The sequence below is a fragment of the Mustelus asterias genome, chromosome 20 (assembly GCF_964213995.1).
Source record: "Mustelus asterias chromosome 20, sMusAst1.hap1.1, whole genome shotgun sequence".
NCBI lineage: Eukaryota > Metazoa > Chordata > Chondrichthyes > Carcharhiniformes > Triakidae > Mustelus > Mustelus asterias.
The window spans coordinates 5,449,883-5,474,481 of NC_135820.1; the positions used below are offsets into that span (position 1 = coordinate 5,449,883).

The window sequence follows — 24,599 nt, forward strand, 5'->3', positions numbered from 1 at the left end:
TTGTTTAACTTGTAAAAATGTATAGAAGCTTTATATTTATGGACTAATAAAAGGTATTACATGTACCTTTAAAACTACAAAGCATTTAAAACACCTCATTACAATTACTAACAAACTTGCTCCCCATTGATTTAAAGTGAATTCTACATCTAAGTTGATTAAACAAAACCTCGAGCAGAATCTGCCAAATTTCCAATAGCCCTTTTCTTTTCTATCTTTCTACAGTACGTGCGTGTGTTTGAGTATATATCTGTGTGTACATATTGTAAGGGGAAAAATACAAGGGGGCACACTTTAAAAAGGCAATACAAGAAAGCAAACTCTAAAATGGCTGCCTGGCACATAAAGGGTTAACTGGGAAAGAAGCCAGAAAAGCAGACACAGGCTCCCGCTGTTCAGAAATCACGTCAAGTCAAAACCTAACAGACAAGCCACTTCCAAATCACAGACATTGACTCATAGCAAACAAACACCTCAGGAAGCCAAAGCCAAGGGTCAAAACATCTTTTAAGATCAGGAAAACCCGAAACAAAGAGCTTAGCTTAACCTTAGGAAGCGGGAAAATATGAATGCGAGGAAACCAATTAACACCTGAATGAGCCGAAACTAACCATTGATAGATACAGACATGAGGAAATGTACCCATTCATATTATGTTAAATGTCTATACCTGCTTGTACTCACTTAAACGATGTGATAATGTTCGAATCACCGGTTTACCCATTGTGTAAAGGGTATAAAAATGAACCGCTCCTGACATTCGATTGAGAGAATGTTTGCTACAGACATGTGCCTTGTCTCCACGGAGCTCCGTTTAATAAATCGTATTTTCTGAATCTCGAAGTCTGACTACTAGTGGATTTTTCCCACAACAATATGTGTTTGAGTATATTTCTGTGTGTGTACGTGTGTGTTTGAGTATATATCTGCGAGTGTATGTTTGAGTATATATCTGTGTGTGTGCTTGAGTATATATCTGTGAGTGTATGTGTGTGTTTGAGTATAGATCTGTGTGTGTTTAAGTATATTTCTGTGTGTGCGTGTGTGTGTTTGAGTGTATATCTGTGTGTGTAAGTGTGTGTGAATATATTTCTGTGTGTGCATGTGTGTGTGTTTGAGTATATATCTGTGTGCGTATGTGTGTGTTTGAGTATATTTCTGTGTGTATACGTGTGTGTTTGAGTACATATCTTGTGTGTATGTGTGTTTAAGTGTATATCTGTGTGTGTAAGTGTGTGTGTTTGAGTATATTTCTGTGTGTGTACGTGTGTTAAAGTATATATCTGTGTGTTTGAGTATATATCTGTGAGTGTATGTGTGTGCTTGAGTATATATCTGTGTGTGTGTTTGAGTATTTTCTGTGTGTGTGCATGTGTGTGGTTGAATATATTTCTGTGTGTGTACATGTGTGTTTGAGTTTATTTCTGTGTGTACGTGTGTGTGTTTGAGTATATATCAGTGTACATGTGTGTGTTTGAGTATATATCTGTGTGTATTTGAGTATATATCTGTGTGTGTATGTGTGTGTTTGAGTATATTTCTGTGTGTGTAAGTGTGTGTTTTTGAGTATATTTCTGTGCGTGTATGTGTGTGTGTTTGAGTACATATCTGTGTGTGTTTGAGTATACATCTGTGAGTGTATGTGTGTTTGAGTATATTTCTGTGTGCATGTGTGTGATTGAATATATTTCTGTGTGTGTGCATGTGTGTGTTTGAGTATATATCTGTGCACATGTGTGTGTTTGAGTATATATCTGTGTGTGTTTGAGTATATTTCTGTGTGTGTATGTGTGTGTGTTTGTCTGTGTGTGTGGGTGTGATATTCCTCTCATTTCCCCGTGAAGCACTTAAAGTCACAGAACTCTCCCTTCCACATCTCTTCATTATGATTCAGGATCAGTGCTAACCATGTCTAAGTTATTTCAAGTAACAGAGTCCCAGATGTTTAAATCCTAATGACACAGTCTTTAGGAATATATCTGTTGCTGCCACAGGGTTTGAGTGATTATCTATTATACCTGTGTGAATTCATGTCCATGGTCACCAAGGCAACGAGGGCAAAGAAGACGACAATTGCGACGGCTACTCTTATTGGGAAGATAAAATCCCAAAATGGCCCTGAAATGATCAAAAGACAATGTTAGAATGAAGCTTCGGCAGTACATACACTATTTAATTCATTCATGGGATATGGGTGTTGCTGGCTGGCCAGCATTTATTGTCTGTCCCTAGTTGCCCTTGGAGGGCAGTTGAGAGTCAACCATGTTGCTGTGGCTCTGGAGTCACATGTAGGCCAGACCGGGTAAGGATGGCAAATTTCCTTCCCTAAAGGACATTCGTGACCCAGATGGATCTTTCCAACAATCGACAATTAGTTCATGGTCATTAGTAGATTCTTAATCCCAGATATTTTTTATTGAATTCAAATTGCTCCATCTTCTGTGAAGGGATTCGAATCTGGGTCCCCAGAACATTGCAGAGTACATTAGCATAGCCCTTGAGCAAGGATGACAAGCAAATTCTTGAAGTGTTCGATATTTTTGCTTGGGACAGCCGCAGGTATAACAGACAAGGTGCAATGGGGAAAGGCCACAGTATAAGGCCTTTCAGTGAATGTAGACCAAGGGGCTAGTAACCGGGTAAAACCCCTCGAACTATGCAGATTACTAAAAGTGTGCAACTTTATTGAAACATGTAAGTCGCCACATGACCAATGTATATAGTTTGTAAAGAATATACAAACCCTGTAATGAAAATATTGAAATATATTTCTGAACTGAAGCACCTCAGAGTACATCTTGATCTCTGGAGAAAATGTAAATATCACCGTACCTTACAGTAAAAATAGTTGGAAATGTTTTGTAATGAGTCGTTCAGGTTTTGCATGATGCAAGTATATTTTTACAAAAGCAAAGATAAGGTTACAACGTAGCGTACAGGGATTATTTAACCCCTTCCACTCAGAAAAAATGCACTCATCACTATCACGACCAATTGTTAAAGATTGCTACATCGCCTGTTAATGCTAACACCCATCGGTTCTCACAAACAATGTGATGAAAAATCGACTGAAGGAGGTCATGAGTGGCCTCAGGCAAGGCTAGGGGAGGTGGGGTCTGCTTCCTCATCAAAACCTCATGGTGCCTAGACGTAGCAACACTGGCAAGTTTCGCTCCCCATACCTGATGCTAAAATGCCGCACCTACTACTTTCCGCGGGAGTTCACCTCCATTATCCTGACGGCAGTTTACATCCCACGCCATGCAGACGTGAAGATCGCACTGGACAAAATATCCACAACTACAAATAGCCTTGAGATGAAACATCCCGAGGCCTTGTTCATCATGGCCGGGGACATCAATCAGGCCAAGCTCAACAGCGTACTACCAAGATACCACCAACACGTCTCCTGTTCCACCAGAGGCCCAACATCCTAGACCACTGCTACACAAATATCAAACATGTCTACCGCTCTATCAGCCACCCATACTTTGGCAAATCAGACCACAAGGCTGTGCTTCTGCTCCCGGTTTACAAGCAAAAACTGAAGCGGGGCAATCCATCAAAGAAGGTCATGCAATGTTGGCCTGAGGAATCGGATAATCTCCTATGGGGCTGCATGGAGTCAGTGGACAAGTCAGTGTTTAAAAACTCTGTGACCAGCCTGAATGAGTATACCAGGACAGTAACTGACTTCATTCGTAAGTGTGTAGAAGACTCTGTGCCAAAGAAGCAAACCCATGTGTTCTCCAACCTGAAACCATGGATGAACAGGGATATTCACTTCTTGCTGAAGTCCAAGTCTGAGGTGTTCAAGTCAGGCGACCCTGATCTATACAAGAAATCCAGATACGATATAAGGAGATCCATCAAAGATGCCAAAAGACAGTACCAGATCAAGCTAGAGTCCCAGGCTAGCCACACAGATCCCCGCCGACTATGGCAAGCTCTGCAAGACATAGGCTACAAGACGAAGGCATGTAAAATCGCCGGCTCCAACTCACCCCTCCCTGGTGAGCTCAATGCATTCTATGCCTATTTTGAGCAAGAGGTCAGCGAGAGCATGCCCTCCACCCTGGAAACCCTGGATGAACCTGTATCTGAGGTCACCATTGCAGATGTCAGAGCAGCTTTCTCGAAGAGTCACAGAAAGTGACTGGCCCGGATGGGTTACCCGGACGAGCACTCAGATCCTGTGCAGATCAGCTGGTGGGGGTGTCTGCAGATATCATCAATCTCTCTTTACAACAATCTGAGGTCCCTATCTGCTTTAAGAAGACAACCCTCATCCCAGTACCTAAGAAATACCAAGCAGCGTGCTACATTGACTATCATCCTGTGGCTCTGACATCCATCAATATAAAGTTCTTTGAAAGGTTAGTCATGGCACGAAGCAATTCCAGCCTCCTGGACTACCTGGATCCACCACAGTTTGCCTACCGCTGCAACAGGTCCACAGCAGCCGCCACCTCCCTGGCCCTGCGCTCAACCCTGGAACATTAAGGTAACAAAGACACCTATGTCAGATTCCTATTTATTGACTACAGCTCAGCCTTCAACACCGTTATTCCTATGAAACACATCTCCAAACTCCGTGGCCTGGGCCTCGGCACGTCCCGCTGTGACTGGATCCTAAACTTCCGAACTCACAGACCACAATCAGAAAGGATAGTCAACAACACCTCCTCCATGATCATCCTCAACACCAGTGCCCCCCACAAGGCTGTATTCTCAGCCCCCTACTATATCCCTTACACACCGATGACTGTGTGGCCAAATTCCCCTCCAATTCGATTTTCAAGTTTGCTGACGACACTATCCTAGTGGGTCGGATCTCAAACAATGACGAGACAGAGTACAGGAATGAGATAGAGAATCTGGTGAACTGGTGCGGCAACAATAATCTCTTCCTCAATGTCAACAAAATGAAGGAGATAGTCATTGACTTCAGGAAAAGTAGAGGAGAATATCTTCCTGCCGACATTAACGGGGATGAAGTAGAAAGAGCCGAGAGCTTCAAGTTTTTAGGTGTCCAGATCACCAACAACCTGTCCTGATCCCCCCATGCTGACACTATAGCTTAGAAAGCCCACCAATGCCTCTACTTTCTCAGAAGACTAAGGAAATTTGGCATGTCAGCTACAACTCTCACCAACTTTTACAGATGCACCATAGAAAGCATTCTTTCTGGTTGTATCATAGCTCGGTATGGCTCCTGCTCTGCCCAAGACCGCAAGAAACTACAAAAGGTCGTGAATGTAGTCCAATCCATCACGCAAACCAGCCTCCCATCCATTGACTCTGTCTACACTTCCCGCTGCCTCGGCAAGGCAGCCAGCATAATTAAGGACCCCACGCACCCCGGACATTCTCTCTTCCATCTTCTTCCGTCAGGCAAAAGATACAAAAGTCTGAGGTCATGTACCAACTGACTCAAGAACACCTTCTTCCCTGCTGTCATCAGACTTTTGAATGGACTTACCTTGCATTAAGTTGACCTTTCTCTACACCCTAGCTCTGACTGCATTCTGCACTCTCTCATTTCCTTTTCTATGAATGGTATGCTTTGTCTGTATAGCACGCAAGAAATAATACTTTTCACTGCATGCTAATACATGTGAAAATAATAAATCAAATCAAATACATTTATTCAGAGGAAAGTCAGATGGCGGTGAGTCCTGGCGGTTAGCACTGTCGCCTCATGGTGCCATGTACCCGGGTTCGATTCCTGCCTTGGTTCACTGTCTGCGTGGAGTCTGCATGTTCTCCCCACGTCTGCATGGGTTTCCTCCGGGTGCTCCAGTTTCTTCCCACACTCTAAAGATGTGCAGGTTAGGTGGACTGGCCATGATAAATTGCCCCTTAGTGTCAGGGGGACCAGCAGTGTAAATATGTGGGGATACAGATATAGGGCTTTGATGGGACTGTTGTTGATGCAGACTCGATGGGCCAAAAGGCCTTCTCCTGCACTGTAGGGATTCTATGATTCTAACCTCATAGGCAACTCAAACGTTACAGTCCATTTGATCCAAAATTACAGGAAATGTTGATCTTTCCAACTCAGAGAATCATAGAATTCCTACAATGCAGAAGGAGGCCTTTTGGCCCATCGAGTTTGTACCGACTCTCTGACGGAGTATCTTACCCAGGCCCTCTCCCCAGCACTATCCCCGTAACCCCACATATTTACTCCGCTTATCCCCCTAACCTACACATCTTTGGATACTTAGGAGCAATTTACCATGGCTAATCCACCTAACCTGCACATCTTTGGATCGTGGGAGGAAACTCGAGGAAACTCATGGGAAACCCTCATGGGAATGATACTATCACAGTTGTCTTGGTGACTGGCCTGGGATGGAGAAAAAGGTCGACATTCAAGAATATCGCCAACATACAAATTAGGAGCAGGAGTAGGACATTTGGCACCTCAAGCCTGGCTCTCCATTCATTTAGTTCCTGGCTAATGTGGCTGTGCCCTCAGCCCCACTTTCCATCTTCCCCCCTTGATAATTGATGAGTGAGTGAGAATCTGTCTACCTCAGTCTGGCCCTGCCTCCACTCATCTTTGGGGAAGAAATTTCCATAGACTCACAACAACCTGAGAGAAAATAATTCTCCTCATCTCCATCTGAAATAGGAATTTTCTTCAATTTTGAAATGGTGTTACCTTGTTCCAGTCTCTCTGGCAAGGGGAAGAATTATTTAAGTATCCACCCAGTCAAGTCCCATTAGGAGCTTATAAGTTTTGAATATATAAATATATTGGCCATTCCTTCACTGTTGCTGTGTCAAAATCCTGGATAGAATAGTATAGAATAGAATAGAATCCCTGCTGAAGAAGGCCAAGTGGTCCATCGAGTCTGCACCATCTGTCTGCCAGAGCATCCTTCCCAGGCCCTATCCCCGTAACCCCACATATTTACCATGTGAATACTCATAATCTACACAACTGTGGACACCAAGGAACAATTTAGCAAGGTCAATCCACGTAACCTGCACGCCTTTGGACTGTAGGAGGAAACCGGAGCATCCGGAGGAAACACACGCAGACACGGGGAGAACGTACAAACTCCACGCAGACAGTCATCCAAAGCCAGAATCGAAACCGGGTCCCTGGCGCGGTGAGGCAGCAGTGATAAACACTGTGGCACCATGCTGTCCCACTCTTTCCCTCACAGCACTGTGGGTGTACCTACATCACATGGACTGCAGCGGTTCAAGACTGCAGCTCACCTCCATATTCTCAAAGGGCAATTCGAGATGGGCAATAAAGGCTGGGCCTTGCCAGTGATGCCCACATCCTGTAAATGAATTTTCTAAAAAATGTAACATCCCAAACAGGAGGAGAAATAGGCCATTCAGCCCCTCAAGCCTGATCTGCCTCCCAACTCTTCTCAACTCCATTGGGTACAGGCCCAACCTGCTCAACCTTCCCTCATTGGGTAATCCCCGGAACCCTGGAATCAATGGAGTGAACTTTCTCCATACTGCTTCGAATGCAATTATATCCTTTTGCAAATAACGGCAAAACTGCGCACAGTACTCCAAATGTGGTCTTCCCACCCCCCACATAACTGCAGCAAAACGTCCCTTCTTCTATCGAAGGCTCTGACGAAGGATCATATAGACTCGGAACGTTGGCTCTATTCTCTCCTCATAGATGCTGTCAGACCTGCTGAGAATTTACAGCATTTTTCTGTTTTTGATCCCTACTTCTACATTCCATTTGCCTTCTTAATCATTTGCATATTAAGAAACATACTAACATGCTGGGGTGAGGATATTCCAGGATGTACCTGGTGAGTCCAGCCGGTACTCCCTCACACTGACACCGTGCTCATTCTGTGCCATACACAAGATCAGATTTTCAGATCCAGTTGGGTGAGTCAGTCTCAGGGAACTCTCCAGCAAGTGGGGTGCAATCTCTGAAATGTTTCTGATGATGTTTCTCCCACCGAGGTTCCATGTGATGTTTGCTGCGGGATTGGCTTTGACACGGCAGATACAGTGAACATTCTTCAAACTGGTGCAGTTCAGATCTGATACTATTGTGGGTCTATCTATAGAGAAAAAAAAAGAGAGGGTTGAATTTAAGAGCCTTTCACTCATGCAGTTATATTTTATAAATCTATCTGACTAAGGCCAGCAAGGTGGCACAGCGGTTAGCACTGCTGCCTCACAGCGCCAGAAACCCAGGTTCAATTCCGGCCCTGCCTGTCTGTCTGTGCGGAATCTGCACATTTCTCCCCGTGTCTGTGTGGGTATCCTCCAAGTGCTCCAGTTTCCTCCCACACTCCAAGGATGTGTGGGTTAGGTGGATTGGCCATGCTCAATTGCCATTTAGTGTTCGGGGGATTAGAAGGGTGAAAATATGGGGGTTATAGGGATGGGTGGGATAGTTGTCAGTGCAGACTTGATGGGCCCAATGGCCTCCTTCTGCACTGTAGGGATCCTATGATTCTATGAACTTATGCTAACGACCAACCAACTGTAATGAAAGGGTTGTCACTGACAATATTTTACCCTTTTAATTAAAAACACTAATCAAAGATAAATTAATGAGGGGGTTGCATGGAGGGGTGAGAGAGACTCTGAGGGTGGTGAGGGCACTGTGACAAAAAATCAATACATTAAAATCAAATTAAAACCTCCACCCCAGGGGTGATGATGCACCCAGCCCTAACGGTGCCAACTGGTCACAGAAACAATCATTTATATATTGACAGGGGCATAACTAAACATCACTGCCGGAATGTTATGACCTCACTCGGGCGAGCGGGTAAAATCCCGCCCGAGGTCAATGGAGAATTCCATTCTGCGAGCTTCGCCCACCCCGATTCCGGGACCGGCAGGGTGGGAAAATTCCAGCCCACAAATCACTCCAGAGGCATATTAATCAACAGAAGTTAAGACCAATCACATCAGGAGATTTCTTTTAGACAAACACAAACAGGGTAAGGGCCTGATTTTAAGCGGTATCTCAAAGGAGGAGAGTAGCTCAAGAGAATGTCAAGGATTGGGGAATTTAAAACATTCGCGCCCAAGGAGCCGGCAAAGTCCTCGCCGGAAATGATCTCGTCGTCAAAGTCTGGGGTGTACAAGAGACCCAGAGGTCAGGGAGGGTGGAGACTCAGAGGTTTCTGGAGCTGTGGGAGGTTATAGAGATACGGAGGGAAGAGTTCATGGAGAGATTTAAAATCGAGACAGTTATTTCTAATCAAAAGATAAGACTTTGCTGGACTGGGCACCCCATGAGTTTAACATGAATCAATCACATTAAACCGGTTAATGGCTTAACAGAGTGGCCATTTTCCTAATCTGTAATAAATCAGTAAGACAGTTGTAAGTTTACAATGAGCAGTGAGATAAACTGTCCTGGAGGTGATGGACTATCGCTGGGATACAGATTCTGAATAATCCCAGACTCGCTCCGGGAATCTGTCAGTTCTGAGCAACACCTCAGCAGCATTCAATCAGGTTACTCTCTCGAACATCAGGGCCCAGCCAGGGGAATCTCAAAAAGCCTCATGTGTTAACTGCAGGAATCGGCTGAGTTCCCACACAATCCCACCCCTCCGGGAACAAATTGCTGCCTCTGTACTTGCCTCACATCCCATCATTTGGCTGACACTCAATCTGAAATACATTTCCAAGAACCGGGTTGGGTTATTCCATCAGTTGGTCCACTTTCTCCAATTTCACTGACCTTTCTGGGAATATTCCTGACACTGGCCCCTGTGGTAATTGTGTGTTTACATTGGGGAACAACACACCCGTTACAATTCATGGGAGTGACATTATTGATGTCCCTGTGTGTATCTGAAGGGTCCCACTCATCACTTACACTGCACGGAGATGTGTGTGGAACTCCTGGCGGTGCCCAGATTATTTGCAGCCTCGCACCAATATTCCCCTTCATCTTCAGAACTCACATTGTGAATGAAGAGCTTCAGCTCCGCGGCGCGAGAGTTGCTGATCTCTACCCCACGTCGACTCAATGTTAAATTGACTGGGGGTATCCCCGAAGCTTTGCAACACAATAAGAATGAACTTCCTTCCACTGATACTATAGAGGAATTGAAGATTGGTTTGCAAGGCGCACCTGAAACACACAGGTTCGTTGGTGCTATAAGAAAATGAAGATTAAAATTTTAAAAAACAAGAAAATAAGAATATCTTCTAGATATGGTGTTTAATTTGTTAAATAAACTGGAAAAATATTGGTGTCTAATTGCTTAAGCATAAGTTAAACTTAAACATCTATTCAATCGGCATCTTCACTTCAGTTCGTTGTCTAGTTACCTGACTGAACTTCTAATCAATAAACCTTTCAACCCAGAGACCATTCTTCCCAGATTGAGGATTCTTAACTTTCCCAATGGCATTGAACTCAGTTTTAGCATCAAGACCAACACCCCAGCAGCTCCACACAGAAACTAATGATCATTTGATTTTCTGACTTACACGATATCAGCGATTAATCAAGCTGTGGGATAATAGTGGTGGCACAGTGGTTAGCACTGCTACCTCACAGCACCAGGGACACTGGTTCGATTCCTGGCTTGGGTCACTGTCTGTGCGGAGTTCGCACGTTCTCCCCATGTCTGCATGGGTTTCCTCTGGGTGCTCTGGTTTCCTCCCACAGTCTGAAAGACATGCTGGTTAGGGGCATTGGCCATGCTAAATTCTCCCTTAGTATACCCGAACAGGTGTCGGAGTGTGGCGACTAGGGGATTTTCACACTAACCTCATTGCAGTGTTAATGTCAGCCCACTTGTGACACAAATAAATTAACTCAAACGTAAGGAACAAACATCCATTAGCCACACATGTCACTCCATGTGTCAGCGACAATGTTAAATAATATAATGGACCAGTAATGGCTGAGAGTTTGATTGATAGACAATGGGGAGAAGTGACCTCCAGCCCTTACAAATAGATCATGGCGGCTCAGAATTTTAGTGGCGGCTGATATCATAATACTTCATCTCCACCTAGTCATCGAGGTTTACAGTATGGAAGCAGGCCCTTTGGCCCAACATGCCCATGCTGCCCAGTTTTTAACCACTAAGCTATTCCCAATTGCTCACATTTGGCCCATGTTCCTCTCTACCCATCTTACCCAAGTAACTGTCCAAATGCTTTTTAAAAGAATAAATTGTACCAGTCTCTACTACTACCTCTGGCAGCTTGTTCCAGACACTCACCACCCTCTGTGTGAAAAAATTGCCGCACTGGACACTTTTGTAACTCTCCCCATCGCCTTAAAACTTTGCCCTCTAGTTTTAGACTCCCCTGCCTTTGGGAAAAGATGTTGACTATCTAACGCATCTATGCCCCTCATTATTTTCTAGACTTTCATAAAATCACACCTAAGCCTCTTTCGCTCCAGGGAAAAAAGTCCCAGTCTATCCAGCTCTCCTTATACCTCAAACTATCAAGTCCCGATAGCATCATGGTTAATCTTTTCTGCACTCTTTCTCATTTAATAGTATTTTTTCCATAATAAAGTGACCAGAACTGTAAACAGTATTCCAAGTGTGGCCTTACCAATGCCTTGTACAACTTCAACAAGACGTCACAACTTAAAAATGAAATCTCGCAATCTCAGTTTTACAAATGTTCAGTTTTCCAGGCGAGACTCAGACAGATTCTGATATGATTTACCGTCAGGGTGATTGAATAAATCCCAGCGCAGATACCGACACTGCACATCCAGTCTCAGAGATTCTTGGACAGTTGTCTGCCCATCGCCACTGATGAGTTTACAGGTCAGGGATTCCCCATGCTGATCCAGTGATGGGGTGAAGGAGAAAGTTGATGAAACCGTCCAGGAATCCTCCAAACTGTTCCTGGTGTGTTGTGAAGTTAGAGCGCCCGGCAGAAAGGGAGATTCTTCTTCAATCCACTCCAGATTAAACTCCGGAACTGAACAACTCTGGGTGAGTGAGCAGGTGAACCGGGCTGGTTTTCCAGCTATCAACTGTCCCAGGACTGAGATATGCAGTTTCTCTGTCAGGAACAGAGGAAATTCGAGTTACCCAAGATTGCAATTTACAAAACCGAATAAGAGGAGAGCAAAGTCCGAGAAATAATCACATTAATAAATCGATTATCTGATTATTGTCTCTGTTATCGGCTGCAGGTTAAAATCCCTAAGTTCCCCCGAGTCAATCGGAACACACTTGTGTTCATTCTGTTAATAATCTGCCCCCTTCTTTCTGAAGAATTGACCAATGACCTATGAATGTATCACATTATTTGTCAGAAGTGTCTCTGGATGCCCTGGTCCTGACCAGACAGGGTAATAATTAACGGGGAAACTGGATAAAATAGAAAGACAACCTTCTCCCTTTGAACCCAATTTGTTAAACACCAGCCTGTTTACTCGACCTGGGAATTATATTTCCCCTCATTCAGTTTCTTGTCCTTGCCTTGGAAACATTTTATTAACGTTGAATTCTGTTTTCTGAGGGAGGTTTGGACATTATCAAAGGAGTTTTCACTCCTTTGGGGAAATGTACTGAAGAGAGGTGGCAGTTTTTCAAGGAATGTCTGTCTAGAGTTCTACAGGACAATGTTCCGAGCAGACAGAGAGGTGTTGGTCGGTTAAAGGAACCGTGGTGCACGAAAGCTGTGCAGGACCGAGTCGAGAAGAAAGGGAAAGCGTACAAAAGGCGCAGAGAGCTTGGCGAAGATAGGGATTTAGAAGAGTATACGGCTTGTAGGAAGGGACTAAAGAAGGAAATTAGGACAGCCAGAAGGAGTCACGAGAAGGCCCTGGCAGGTAGGATTAAGGAGAACCATAAGGCGTTCTATAAATATGTGAAGAGTAAAAGGATGAGACATGACGGAATAGGACCTATAAAAGGTGAAGGCGGGAAAGTCTGTACGGAACCAGTAGAAATGGCAGAGGTGCTCAATGAGTATTTTGCCTCGGATTTCACAGAGGAGAAGGACCTGGGTGGATGTACTGCGGGCATGCGGTGGACTGAAAGGATTGAGTATGTGGACTTTAAGAAAGAGGTTGTGCTGGAATCTTTGAAAGGCATCAAGATAGATAAGTCGCCGGGTCCGGATGGGATGTACCCCAGGTTACTGTGGGAGGCAAGGGAAGAGATTGCAGAGCCTCTGGCGATGATCTTTGCATCGTCGATGGAGATGGGAGAGGTGCCAGAGGATTGGAGGATTGCGGATGTGGTTACTATTTTCAAGAAGGGGAATAGGGATAGCCCAGGTAATTACCGACCGGTGAGTCTAACCTCAGTGGTTGGTAAACTGATGGAGAAGATCCTGAGGGACAGGATATATGAGCATTTAGAGAGGTTTAGTATGCCCAAGAATACTCAGCATGGCTTTGTCAAAGGCAGATCGTGCCTTACGAGCCTGGTGGAATTCTTCGAAAATGTGACTAAACACATTGACGAAGGGAAAGCGGTAGATGTGGTTTATATGGATTTTAGCAAGGCGTTCGATAAGGTCCCCCATGCAAGGCTTCTCAAAAAAGTGAGAGGGCATGGGATCCAGGGGCCTGCTGCCCGGTGGATCCAGAACTGGCTTGCCCAAAGGAGGCAGAGAGTGGGTATAGATTTGTCTTTTTCGAAATGGAGGTCGGTCACCAGCGGTGTGCCCCAGGGATCTGTTCTGGGACCCTTGCTGTTTGTCATTTTCATAAATGACCTCAATGAGGAAGCAAAGGGATGGGTTGGTAAGTTTGCCGATGACACGAAGGTTGGTGGGGTTGTGGACAATCTGGAGGGATGTCAGAAGTTACAGAGGGACATAGATAGGATGCAAGACTGGGCGGACAAGTGGCAGATGGACTTCAACCCAGATAAATGCGTCGTGGTCCATTTTGGTAGGACAAATGGGATGAAGGAGTACAATATACAGGGAAAGACTCTTTGTACGGTAGACGATCAGAAGGACTTGGGGTCCGGGTCCATAGGACTCTGAAATCGGCCCCGCAGGTGGAGGAGGTGGTTAAGAAGGCGTATGGTGTGCTGGCCTTTATCAATCGAGGGATTGAGTTTCGGAGTCCAGGGATAATGATGCAGCTATATAAGACCCTAATCAGACCCCACTTGGAGTACTGTGCTCAGTTCTGGTCGCCTCACTATAGGAAGGATGTGGAAAAGATTGAAAGGGTGCAGAGGAGATTTACAAGGATGTTGCCTGGATTGAGTGGCATGCCTTATGAGGATAGGCTGAGGGAGCTCAGTCTTTTCTCCTTGGAGAGACGAAGGATGAGAGGAGACCTAATAGAGGTGTATAAGATGTTGAGAGGCATAGATCGGGTGGACTCAGGGTGGAAATGTCTGCTACGAGAGGACACAGGTTTAAGGTGCTGGGGGATAGGTACTGGGGAGATGTTAGGGTTAAGTTTTTCACACAGAGGGTGGTGGGCGAGTGGAATCGGCTGCCGTCAGTGGTGGTGGAGGCGAACTCAGTGGGGTCTTTTAAGAGACCCCTGGATGAGTACATGGAGCTTAATAGGATGGAGGGTTATAGGTAGGTCTAGAAGGTAGGGATGTGTTCGGCACAACTTGTGGGCCGAAGGGCCTGTTTGTGCTGTAGTTTTTCTATGTTTCTATGTTTCCACACTGGATAATAACATTTTCTAAGGCATAAACATTCAGTGGGATCTCCCAGATAACCAGTCTTCAAAGCAAAGTTCTGACCTTAAGTTTTTTTGATGTTGTAAATTAATGGTTCCACTTTGCATTCGATGGTAACACTTTTGCGCACATTCAAAACCAATGAGATCTCCAAGGTAACATGCCTTTATCATAAAGTTAGGGCTCAGGTTGTGGGACTCTCCTTGCCGGCTGAAAATTGGGTTCAAATCCCACTGCCGAGAATACATTAGGGCAGTGACACTTTATTAGTGATGAATCTGTTTGGGACGACCTCAGCTCATGAAAGGCGCTATTTAAATGCAGGACGCACTCCTGCCTTCATTAAACGGAGGGGTATTAACGACGGGATTCCTCCCATGTACTGACCGTGTGTCCCTCCATCCATTCAGAGTGTGAATCTACACTCAATGTTCAGTCTCGATTAAGGATTGTTTTTTGTTGTTGTTCTGTATAGTTCATTTTCCCAAATTACATTTAGTAAGTGGACAGCGGGGGGAATTTCTGCGGGTTTGGGATGTCAGTAACCTGTTTGAGTTCAGGTCAATAACATCACACACACCTGGATATGGTACACTGTACCACCTTGGAGTCGAAGCCTTTAACATTCGCCAATAGTAACAGCACACAATAACACCCTGCTCACTGAGAAAGCGGAATATAAACTCCTCACAAATGAATGGAAAACCTACCCAGAATTGAGAGAGAGACAGGAATTTTCTGAAGGTGATTTTCGGCACTATTCCAGGGACTGGTCATCTTCACTCTGATGTAATAATCCCCTTCATCTCCGCTCCTGATGTCCTTTATCAATAAGGAGAACTGTTTCTTTGCCACCTTTCCCTTCAGCTCAATTCTCCCTCTATATCCCGGGGCTGCTCTCCCCGGCTCTGCGGAATCATAGATAACAGAAACCCCAGGAGTACGAGGATCAGAACCCCCCTTCAGCCACAGAATCCGTGGATTGCTGTATGTGTCGGGATAATCAAATGTACACGGGATTTCTGCACACGAGCCTCTCACAGCCGTCACATTCCAGGGAATCCTCACAGACCATCGGGAACTATGGAGAACTGATAAACAAATATCCATTTCATTAATAATGAGCTGGCCAATGATAAACCGAATAAAATAATCCCAAAATTACAGCTCGCCACTGTTACATTTCCCTTGAAGCATCCACTGTTATATATACATCGCCAACAATTACAACTCTGCAAGTTCCCATTGAAACGATTCAAATTTTAGTAAATATTTCATTCAAACACATTGAAGTCAGAATTCTGTCAATTCAGTAAAATACAGAATAGAATTTCCAATATGAGATGCATTACAGCCTCAACATTAAATACAAATTTTTAATTAACCATTCTTATCTCTGGACTTCATGAATATTTTATTTTATTCACCAGACGGATACACCCTCAATCGGAAATTATTAAAAGAATCTTGTACCTTGGATAAACATCAGGATGAGGGGAACACACTTCATCATAATCATCACTACAGAAGGTTCACCATTGTAGGAAGGAACTGATTTCAGATTAAAACCTGGTGCTGAATTCCAGACGCTGCTAATCGATTGCTGATCGATTACAATGGAATCGGAGCTGCTGGGCACCCCCTCATTGGGAATCGATTTAACCTCGCACAGTTTGGCAATCTCACTCCCTCTCAGCGACCGCCACTAGCTGTCTCAGACAGCGACAGCATGGAGCTGGGCAGTAATGTGTTACTCACACAGTTAGTGGGTGCAATGGTGCCAAACTAGTGACAAAGGCTCACCAACTGATAATGAACCCTTCATTGTGATCGGCTGTTCAGATAACAGGACAGGAACAAACATTTTAGACTGGAAAACCAAAAATAGCCCAGCAGCGCACAAGCTTCAGCCCGCTGTCTCACACATCTTTCTCTACTTTTCAGTCAGTACGCTCTGAATGTGATGTTGTGGTTATTTCTGTAACCGCTGCTTGCAAATAAGTCGCTTCGCACCTTCAAACTTTTGCGCCAAAACATGTATCTTAAACGTCAATGGGACGTAAGCATTTTCTCGCACTAAATACTCGGAAAGACCATGAGAGGGGAGGCTATTGTAGAGTGGTATTGTCACTAGTGGTACTGTCACTCACCATCTGACTTGGAAATACAGTCACCAAAGGCCAGAACAATGCTCTATTCGAATCCCACCACAGATTCAATAAACTCTGGAACTAAAAATCTAATGACCATGAAACCATTGTTGAAACGTCCTGTCGGGGAGGAAATGTCCCACAACACCAGGTTAAAGTCCAACAGGTTTATTTGGTAGCAAATATCATAAGCTTTCGGAGCGATGCCCCTTCGTCAGATGGAGTAGTTATCTGTTCTCCAACAGTACACAGACACAGAAATCAAGTTACAGAATACTAATTAGAATGCAAATCTCTACAGCCAGCCAGGTCTTAAAAGGTACAGATAATGTGGGTTCCCTCCACCCACATTATCTGTACCTTTTAAGACCTAGCTGGCTGTAGAGATTTGCATTCTAATTAGTATTTTGTAACTTGATTTCTGTGTCTGTGTACTGTTGGAGAACAGATAACTACTCCATCTGACGACAGGGGATCGCTCCGAAAGCTTATGGTATTTGCTACCAAATAAACCTGTTGGACTTTAACCTGGTGTTGTGAGACTTCTTACTGTGCTTACCCTAGTCCAACGCCGGCATCTCCACATCGGGAAGGAACTGTGCCACCCTTACCAGGCCTGGCTTACATCTGGCTCCAGACCCACAACACCAATGGAATTGACTCTTAACCGTCCCCCTCAAATGCCTTTAGCAAACTTAACCCCCAAAATAAAGCACAAGTCAATGTCCTTTAGGGAAGGAAATTTGCCGTCCTTACCTGGTCTGGCCTACATGTGACTCCAGAGCCACGGCAATGTGGTTGACTCTCAACTGCCCTCAGTCAATTGGGGATGGGCACTAAATGCTGGCCAACCAGTGTCGCCCATGTCCCATGAAGGAATGAAAATAAAATAGTTCCAGAACCAACAATGGGATCTGGAGAAAAAACAATTTGAAGAGGATTATTGTACGGCTGGGATTAATTGGACTGAATTTCATTTTGTCAAATGTTAGAATTAACACATGAGGTCACATCGAAAAGTAGCAGATTAACTGCGGAAAAGTATTTGCTGAGAAAATGCTTACGTCCCATTGACGTTTAAGATACATGTTTTGGCGCCAAAGTTTGAAGGTGCGAAGGCCACTTATTTACAAGCAGCGGTTACAGAAATAACCACAACATCACATTCAGAGCGCATTGACTGAAAAGTAGAGAAAGATGTGTGAGATAGCGGGCAGAAGCTTGTGTGCTGGGCTATTTCTGGTTTTCCAGTCTAAAATGTTTGTTCCTGTCCTGTTATCTGAACAGCCGATCACAATGAAGAGTTCATTCTCAGTTGGTGAGCCTTTGTCACTAGTTTGGCACCATTGCACCCACTAACTGTGTGAGTAACACATTACTGCCCAGCTCCATGCTGTCGCTATGTGAGACAGCTAGTGGCGGTCACTGAGAGAGAGTGAGATTGTCAAACTGTGCGAGGTTAAATCGATTCCCAATGAGGCGGTGCCCAGCAGCTCCGATTCCATTGTAATCGATCAGCGATCGATTAGCAGCGACTGGAATTCAGCACCAAGTTTTAATCTGAAATCAGTTCCTTCCTACAATGGTGAACCTTCTGTAGTGATGATTATGATGAAGTGTGTTCCCCTCATCCTGACGTTTATCCAAAGTACAAGATTCTTTTAATAATTTCCGATTGAGGGTGTATCCGCCTAGTGAATAAAATAACATATTCATTACTTATAGAGATAAGAATGGTTAATTAAAGACTTGTAAATTAATGTTGAGGCAGTAATGCATCTCATATTGGAAATTCTATTCTGTATTTTACTGAATTGACAGAATTCTGACTTCAATGTGTTTGAGTGAAATATTTACTAGAATTTGAATCGTTTCAATGGGAACTTGCAGAGTTGTAATTGTTGGCGATGTATATATAACAGTGGATGCTTCAAGGGAAATGTAACAGTGCTGAGCTGTAATTTTGGGATTATTCTATTTGGTTTATCATTGGTCAGCTCATTATTTATGAAATGGATATGTGTTTATCAGTTCTCCATAGTTCCCGATGGTCTGTGAGGATTCCCTGGAATGTGACGGCTGTGAGAGGCTCGTGTGCAGAAATCCCGTGTACATTTGATTATCCCGACACATACAGCAATCCGCGGATTCTGTGGTTGAAGGGGGGTTCTGATCCTCGTACCCCTGGGGTTTCTGTTATCTATGATTCCGCAGAGCCAGAGAGAGCAGCCCCGGGATATAGAGGGAGAATTGAGCTGAAGGGAAATGTGACAGGGAAACAGTGCTCCTAATTGACAAAGGACCTCAGGAGGGGGGAAGGAGGGGATTATTACATCAGAGTGAAGATGACCACTCCCTGGAATAGTGCCGAAGATCACCTTCAGAAAATTCCTGTCTCTCTCCCAATTCTAGGTATGTTTTCCATTCATTTGTGAGGAGTTTATATTCCGCTTTCTCAGTGAGCAGGGTGTCATTGTGTGCTGTTACTGTTGGCGAATGTTAAAGGCTTCAGCTCCAGGGTTGGTACAGTGAACCATATCCAGATGTGTTTGATTGTATTGACCTCAACACAAGTTCTAGAGAGGTTGAGGAAAGAATTGCGGAGTCAATCCTGCTTAGGAGTGAAAGTAATAGGGCAATTGTTATGGGGGATTTTAACTTGACTAATATTGACTGGAATTGTTATAGCTCTAGCTCGTTAGAGGGGTCAGTTTTTGTTCAAAGCGTGCAGGAAGGTTTTTTGACTCAGTATGTAGACAGGCCAACTAGAGGTGAGGCTATATTGGATCTGGTGCTGGGAAATGAGCCAGACCAGGTGCTAGACTTGGAAGTTGGTGTGCATTTTGGTGATAGTGACCACAATTCGGTTACGTTCACCTTAGTGATGGAAAGGGATAGGCATGAACCTCGGGCCAGTGGTTTTAGCTGGGGGAAGGGTAATTATGAGGCTATTAGGAGAGAATTAGGAAACATAGGTTGGACTAGGAGATTACAGGGACTGGGAACGTCCGACATGTGGAGTTTTTTCAAGGAGCAGCTACTGCGAGTCTGTGATAGGTATGTCCCTGTCAGGCAAGGAGGAATTGGTAGGGCTAGGGAACCGTGGTGCACCAAAAAAGTTTCTTTGTTGGTTAAAAAGAAAAAGGAGGCTTATGTTCGGATGAGACGTGAGCACTCGGGTAGTGCACTAGAAAGCTTTAGATTGGCTAAGAGGGAGTTGAAGAGCGAGCTTAGAAGGGCTAAAAGGGGACATGAGAAGACTTTGGCGGATAGGGTTAAAGAGAATCCTAAGGCGTTCTATAGGTATGTCAAGAACAGAAGGTTGGTTAGGGCAAGTTTAGGGCCAGTTATAGATGGCAGAGGGAAGTTATGTGTGGAACCGGAGGAGATTGGTGAAGCATTGAACCAATATTTCTCTTCGGTGTTCACGCAAGGGGACATGAATATAGCTGAGGAGGACACTGGGTTGCAAGGGAGTAGAATAGACAGTATTACAGTTGATAAGGAGGATGTGCAGGATATTCTGGAGGGTCTGAAAATAGATAAATCCCCTGGTCCGGATGGGATTTATCCAAGGATTCTCTGGGAGGCAAGAGAAGTGATTGCAGAGCCTCTGGCTCTGATCTTCAGGTCGTCGTTGGCCTCTGGTATAGTACCAGAAGATTGGAGGTTAGCGAATGTTGTCCCATTGTTTAAGAAGGGGAACAGAGACTTCCCCGGGAATTATAGACCGGTGAGTCTCACTTCTGTTGTCGGCAAGATGTTGGAAAAAATTATAAGGGATAGGATTTATAGTTATTTGGAGAGTAATGAATTGATAGGTGATAGTCAGCATGGTTTTGTGGCAGGTAGGTCGTGCCTTACTAACCTTATTGAGTTTTTTGAGAAAGTGACCAAGGAGGTGGATGGGGGCAAGGCAGTGGACGTGGTATATATGGATTTTAGTAAGGCGTTTGATAAGGTTCACCATGGTAGGCTTCTGCAGAAAATGCAGATGTATGGGATTGGGGGTGATCTAGGAAATTGGATCAGGAATTGGCTAGCGGATAGGAAACAGAGGGTGGTGGTTGATAGTAAATATTCATCATGGAGTGCGGTTACAAGTGGTGTACCTCAGGGATCTGTTTTGGGGCCACTGCTGTTTGTAATATTTATTAATGATCTGGATGAGGGTATAGTTGGGTGGATTAGCAAATTTGCTGATGACACCAAAGTCGGTGGTGTGGTAGACAGTGAGGAAGGGTGTCGTAGTTTGCAGGAAGACTTAGACAGGTTGCAAAGTTGGGCCGAGAGGTGGCGGATGGAGTTTAATGCGGAGAAGTGTGAGGTAATTCACTTTGGTAGGAATAACAGATGTGTTGAGTATAGGGCTAACGGGAGGACTTTGAATAGTGTGGAGGAGCAGAGGGATCTAGGTGTATGTGTGCATAGATCCCTGAAAGTTGGGAATCAAGTAGATAAGGTTGTTAAGAAGGCATATGGTGTCTTGGCGTTTATTGGTAGGGGGATTGAATTTAGGAGTCGTAGCGTTATGTTGCAACTGTACACAACTCTGGTGCGGCCGCACTTGGAGTACTGTGTGCAGTTCTGGTCCCCACATTACAGGAAGGATGTGGAGGCTTTGGAGAGGGTGCAGAGGAGGTTTACCAGGATGTTGCCTGGTATGGAGGGGAGATCCTATGAGGAGAGGCTGAGGGATTTGGGATTGTTTTCGCTGGAAAGGCGGCGGCTAAGAGGGGATCTTATTGAAACATATAAGATGATTAGAGGTTTAGATAGGGTGGATAGTGATAGCCTTTTTCCTCTGATGGAGAAATCCAGCACGAGGGGGCATGGCTTTAAATTGAGGGGGGGTAGTTATAGAACCGATGTCAGGGGTAGGTTCTTTACCCAGAGGGTGGTGAGGGATTGGAATGCCCTGCCAGCATCAGTAGTAAATGCGCCTAGTTTGGGGGCGTTTAAGAGATCCGTAGATAGGTTCATGGACGAAAAGAAATTGGTTTAGGTTGGAGGGTCACAGTTTTTTTTTTTAACTGGTCGGTGCAACATCGTGGGCCGAAGGGCCTGTTCTGCGCTGTAATGTTCTATGTTCTATGTTCTATGTTCAAACAGGTTATTGACATTCCAAACCCGCAGAAATTCCCGCCGCTGTCCACATACTAAATGTAACTTGGGAAAAGATTTGGAACTACACAGAACAACGAAAAACAACCCTTAATAGAGACTGAACATTGAGTGAAGGTTCACACTCTGAATGGACAGGAAGGTGCACACGGTCAGTACATAGGAGGAATTCCGTCGCCAATTCCCCCCGATTTTCCGTTTAATGAAGGTAGGAGTGTGTCCTGCATGTAAATAGCACATTTCATGAGCTGAGGTCGTTCCAAACAGATTCATCACTAATAAAGTGTCACTGCCCTAATGTACTCACACTCTCGGCAGTGAGATTTGAACCCACTTTTCAGCCGGAGAGGCGAGTCCCAGAACCTGAGCCCTAACGTTTGTTCAAGGCAAGTTACCTTGGAGATCCCATTGGCCGTGATACAGAGCCGGAAAGTGTTACCATCGAATGCAAAGTGGCAACATTAATTTACAATATCAAAAAAACTTAAATCCAGAACCTTGCTTTGAAGACAGGTTATCTGGGAGATCCCACTGAATGTTAATGTCCTGGAAACTCCAGTGTGGAGTGAAAAATCCATGGATAATGTCCAAACCTCCCTCAGAAAATAGAATTCAATATTAATAAAATGTTTCCAAGGCAAGGACAAGAAACTGAATGAGGGGAAATATCATTCCCAGGTCGAGTAAACAGACTGGTGTTTACTGAATTGTGTTCAAAGGGGGAAGGATGTTTTTCTATTTTTCTATTTTATCCAGTTTTACCCGTTAATTATTACCCTGTCTGGTCAGGACCAGGGCATCCAGAGACACTTCTGACAAATAATGTGATACAACCCGGGACAGTTGATGGCTGGAAAACCAGTCCAGTTCACCTGCTCACTCACCCAGAGTTGTTCAGTTCCAGAGTTTAAACTGGAGTGGATTGGAGAAGAATCTCCCATTCTGCCGGGCGCTCTAACTTCACAACACACCAGGAACAGTTTGGAGGATTCCTGGACGGTTTCATCAACTTTCTCCTTCACCCCATCACTGGATCAGCATGGGGAATCCCTGACCTGTAAACTCATCAGTGGCGATGGGCAGACAACTGTCCAAGAATCTCTGAGACTGGATGTGCAGTGTAGGTATCTGCGCTGGGATTTATTCAATCACCCTGACGGTAAATCAGATCAGAATCTGTCTGAGTCTCGCCTGGAAAACTGAACATTTGTAAAACTGAGATTGCGAGATTTCATTTTTAAGTTGTGACGTGTTGTTGAAGTTGTACAAGACATTCGTACGGCCACACTCGGAACACTGTTTACAGTTCTGTTCACCGTATTACATAAATAATATTATTAAACTGGAAAGAGTGCAGAAAAGATTTACTAGGATGCTGACGGGACTTGATAGTTTGAGTTATAAGGAGAGGCTGGATAGACTGGGACTTTCTTCCCTGGAGGGTAGGAGGGTTAGGGGTGACCTTATAGATGTCTATAAAATAATGAGGGGCATAGGTAAGGTAGATAGTCAACACCTTTTCCCAAAGGTCGGGCAGTCTAAAACTGGAAGGCATAGGTTTAAGGTGAGAGGGGAGAGATACAAAAGGGCTCAGAGGGGCATTTTCTTCACTCAGAGAGTGTTGAGTGTCTGGAACGAGTTGCCAGAGGTAGTAGTAGAGGTGGGTAAAATAATGTATATACTATTTTAAATAAACCCAATAATCAAAAATAAACTGGTGGTGGGAGAGGGGTAGTGGGTCTGGCGGGGGGGGGGGGGGGGGGGGGGGTAGGGAGGTGTGACAGCCACTGGTGAGACACTGACAAAAATCGAAAACTTAAAGGGGACTTACAAAATCAGATTACAATGTCCTTCCCAGCCCCAATGGTGCCTATTGTCACAAAAGCAATAATTTATACTACTGACATTGGAATAATAAATCATCCTAAATCACTCCAGAGGCATACTTGCAAACAGAAGTTGAGACCAGCTACATAAGGAGATGTCTCAGAGGGCAACCACCAAACAGGGTAAGGGCCTGATTTTAAGCGGTATCTCAAAGGAGGAGAGTAGCTCGACAGAATGTCGAGGATGGGGAATTTAAAACATTTGCGCCCAAGTGACTAAAGTCCTGGCTGGCAATGATCCAGTCATTAAAGTCTGGGGTGTACAAGAGACCCAGAGGCACGAAGGGAACATATTGCTGCCTCTGTATTTGCCACACATCCCACCTAATCTGAAATATATTTCCAAGGACCGGGTTGGGTTATTCCATCAGTTGGCCCACTTTCTCCCATTTTCCCTGACCTTTCTGGGAATATTCCTGACACTGGCCCCTGTGGTGATTGTTGTGTTGACATTGGGGAATATCATACACGTTACAATTCATGGGAGTGACATTATTGATGTCCCTGTGTGTATTGAAGGGTCCCACTCATCACTTACATTGCACGGAGATGTGTGTGGAACTCCTGGCGGTGCCCAGATTATTTGCAGCCTCGCACCAATATTCCCTTCATCTTCAGAACTCACATTGTGAATGAAGAGCTTCAGCTCCGCGGCGGGAGAGTTGCTGATCTCTACCCCACGTTGACTCAATGTTAAATTGACTGGGGGGATCCCTGAGCTTTGCAATACAATAAGAATGAACTTTCTTCCACTGATACTATAGAGGTGTTGAGGATTGGTTTGCAAAGTGCACCTGAAACCACAAGTTTGTTGGTGC

General features: G+C 44.6%; 1 protein-coding gene and 1 pseudogene across 1 annotated transcript in view; one reads left to right on the plus strand and one right to left on the minus strand.

Moving 5' to 3' along the window:
* Nucleotides 1-2,005: 2,005 nt before the first annotated feature.
* LOC144508746 (myelin-associated glycoprotein-like) overlaps nucleotides 2,006-24,599 on the minus strand; it is a 46,899-nt gene continuing 24,305 nt past the window's right edge. The window contains exons 4-8 of the mRNA XM_078237055.1: nucleotides 18,409-18,462; nucleotides 11,671-12,015; nucleotides 9,848-10,129; nucleotides 7,800-8,063; nucleotides 2,006-2,118 (exon numbers count right to left, since the gene is read on the minus strand). Of these exons, the coding sequence (XP_078093181.1) occupies nucleotides 2,006-2,118; nucleotides 7,800-8,063; nucleotides 9,848-10,129; nucleotides 11,671-12,015; nucleotides 18,409-18,462 (1,058 nt within the window). The remainder of the gene's footprint in view (nucleotides 2,119-7,799; nucleotides 8,064-9,847; nucleotides 10,130-11,670; nucleotides 12,016-18,408; nucleotides 18,463-24,599) is intronic.
* Nucleotides 2,448-2,542, plus strand: LOC144508775 (U6 spliceosomal RNA; annotated as a pseudogene).